Genomic DNA, 3,020 nt, shown 5'->3' with positions numbered 1-3,020 from the left:
ATATAACATATTCATTCATATTTTTTCTAGTTGTTGCTAATTTTGATAAGGCGTCTGCTCGGGTATTTTGATCCCGAGCTATGTGTGTGATTTGTAGTGAATGAAATTGAGGGATAAGATCTCTTACCATCGCATGATATTTTTCTAACAAGTGATCTCTTACCTGGAAGTGTCTTGTTACTTGTTGTACGATGAGTTGCGAGTCGCAATATACTTGCAGGTCTATTATGTTTAGTGACTGAGCGAGTCGTAATCCGACGAGCAAAGCTTCATACTCAGCTTGATTGTTACTTGTTTGGAATGTGAATCTGATCGATTGCTCAATTTGTAAGTTGTCCTTGTTTGTGAGTAAGACACCTGCTCCTGATCCTTCTGCCTTTGAGGCCCCATCGACGTATAGCTCCCAGGTATAGTGTTGCTGTGGTTGGTCCGTTAACTCGGCTAGGAAATCTGCTAAGAATTGAGCCTTGATAGTTGTCCTTGGTTCGTAGGTTATGTCAAATTCGGATAGTTCTATTGACCATTTGATGAGTCTTCCGGAAACCTCGGGCCTTGTAAGGATCTGTCGTAGAGGTTGGCTGGTTTTGACTATGATTTTGTTGCTTTTGAAAATAATGCCTTATTCTCCTTGCTGTGAGTATTAATGCATAGGCTAACTTTTCCATTGGTGGGTATCGGAGCTTGGCGTTCTGTACTGTTTTACTGACAAAATATACTGGTTCTTGTTTGTCTTTTATTTCTGTGACAAGTACCGAGCTAACAGCGTTAGAAGAAACAGATAAATATAGAAATAAAGGCTTACCCGAGCTTGGTTTCTGTAAGATCGGGGGAGAGGATATCATTGTTTTCAGTTTCTAGAAAGCTGTCTCGCACTCTGGGTTCCAATTGAACTTTTGTTGCTTCTTGAGTATGTTGAAAAAGTGTTGTGAATGTGTGGATATTGCTGGTAGGAATCGAGATAATGCGGCTAGTCTGCCGTTCAATTGTTGGACTTCCTTGATTGTCCGAGGACTCCTCATTTTGATAATTGCATCACATTTCTCGGGGTTGGCTTTGATACCTCTGGAGGTAAGCATGAAGTCAAGGAATTTGCCTCCTTTTACCCCGAAAGCGCACTTCTCAAGATTGAGCCTCATGTTGTGTTGTCTTTCTTGTTTGAATATTTCTTCCAGGTCGGCATCATGGTTGTGGTCTTGTTTTAACTTGACAACCATGTCATCGACATAGACCTCAAAGTTCCTTCCTATCTGCTTACTGAAGACCTTGTCCATGAGTCTTTGATAAGTGGCACCTGCATTCTTAAGTCCAAAAGGCATAACTTTGTAACAATAGTTTCCAAGTTCGGTGATGAAAGCTGTTTTATTCTTATCTTGTGGATGCATTAGAATCTGGTTATATCTAGAGTATGCATCTAGAAAACTTAAGATATTGTATCCTGATGCATTATCAACCAGTTTATCTATACATGGGAGGGGATAAGCATCCTTAGGACATGCTTTGTTCAGGTTAGTAAAGTCTACACACATTCGCCACTTACCTGAGGCCTTCTTTACCATAACCACATTAGAGAGCCATGTTGTAAATCGTAATTCTTCTATGAATCCTGCTTGTAGGAGTTTTTGGGTCTCTTTGAGACATGCTGCTTTTTTCTCGTCTCCCATGTTTCGTTTCTTTTGGGATATAGGTCGAGCTCTAGGGTCGATTTGTAATTTGTGGCATATAAGGCTCGGGTCGATACCGGGCATATCTGCTGCTGTCCATGCAAAGAGATCGGCATTATTTCATTCGTTTTTTAGTCCCTGAAAAAAGAGAACGACTTATGTAAGTGTAATGATTGTTATTGTCATCTAATATTACCTTTTCAAGGTCATCTGTTGGTGCAGGCCTGTCGTGGAGATCTCCTCTTAGATCAAGATCGCCTGTGTTTGAGATATTTGTCACATCATAGGTTCCCCTCTTTGGTTCGGCCTTCTGGTTGGTTTCTGATCTTATTTTCAGGCTTTTATTGTAGCATTGATGAGCTTCGATGTGGTCGGAATGTATGGTGGCTATCTGGTCATCTTACCTGAAATTTAACACATAGATGGATAGTGGATACAATAGCACCAAAGGAATTTAAAAAAAGGTCTGCCCAGGATGATATTGTAAGCGCTGGTGCAGTCGACGACTAGGAATTGCACATTTGTCATTTTACTCAAGGGGTGGTCGCCTATGGTTATTTTTAGCCATACGCTGCCGAGGATGGATACTTGTTCCCACGAGAATCCGACTAGCTCCCCCAAGGATGGTAGCATTGTGTGTTCACTGAGTTCCATTTTCTTGAAAGTAGAGTAGAAGAGGACGTCGGCGCTGCTACCGGGGTCGAACAGAACTTTCTTTACCAAGAGGTCGCCCGCCTGGATGGAAATGACGACGGGATCATCTAGGTTGTCGGCCCTTGTTTGGTAATCGGACTGCTCAAAAGATATGTGGGATGTTTGTGGTTTGCGAATGATGGGCTTGGCCGTCCGTTGGACCATTAACATTTATCGGTAACTGCATTTTCGTGCCGAGTTTGTTTGTCCACCACTCGCGAACCGCCCAGAGATGCAATTGATAACTCCTCTTGTTGGTGGAGGTTGAAATCTGGCCTTGTCCGAGGTGTTTAGAGTTTGCTCTTATTGCCGGTCACTGGTGCTCTGCGAAGCTGGCCTTGTCTTACCAGTTATGTACTTGTCCAGGTGTCCCTGTCTGGCCAATCTTTCTAATAGGTCCTTGGCAATCACGCATTCATCGATTGTATGGCCGAACTTTTGGTGGAAGGCACAGTGCTTCAACTTGTCGACGTACCTCTGGTCTTGGTATGAGCCAGCTCTGCTCGGTGGTTTTATTAGCTTGTTGTGTAGTATTTCTTTAAGGATGTCTTCCCTTTTGGTATTGAATCGGGTGTATGAATCGAACTTTGGAGTTAGCTTAAAGGGTTTTTTAGAATCCTTGTTATGAGGCTTGTCCTCCTCTTTTCTGAATGGTTGTCTCTCGTT

The 3,020-nt window shown here is 42.5% G+C and overlaps 1 protein-coding gene across 1 annotated transcript in view; it reads right to left on the bottom strand.

The window, feature by feature from the left end:
- Positions 1-1,661, bottom strand: part of LOC107611716 — a 2,352-nt gene extending 691 nt beyond the window's left edge. Inside the window, exons 1-3 of the mRNA XM_016313614.1 lie at positions 1,538-1,661; positions 1,104-1,435; positions 164-562 (exon numbers count right to left, since the gene is read on the bottom strand). Of these exons, the coding sequence (XP_016169100.1) occupies positions 164-562; positions 1,104-1,435; positions 1,538-1,661 (855 nt within the window). The remainder of the gene's footprint in view (positions 1-163; positions 563-1,103; positions 1,436-1,537) is intronic.

This window comes from Arachis ipaensis, chromosome B08, assembly GCF_000816755.2.
Source record: "Arachis ipaensis cultivar K30076 chromosome B08, Araip1.1, whole genome shotgun sequence".
Taxonomy (NCBI): domain Eukaryota; kingdom Viridiplantae; phylum Streptophyta; class Magnoliopsida; order Fabales; family Fabaceae; genus Arachis; species Arachis ipaensis.
This window is presented reverse-complemented; position numbering and strand designations above follow the sequence as displayed.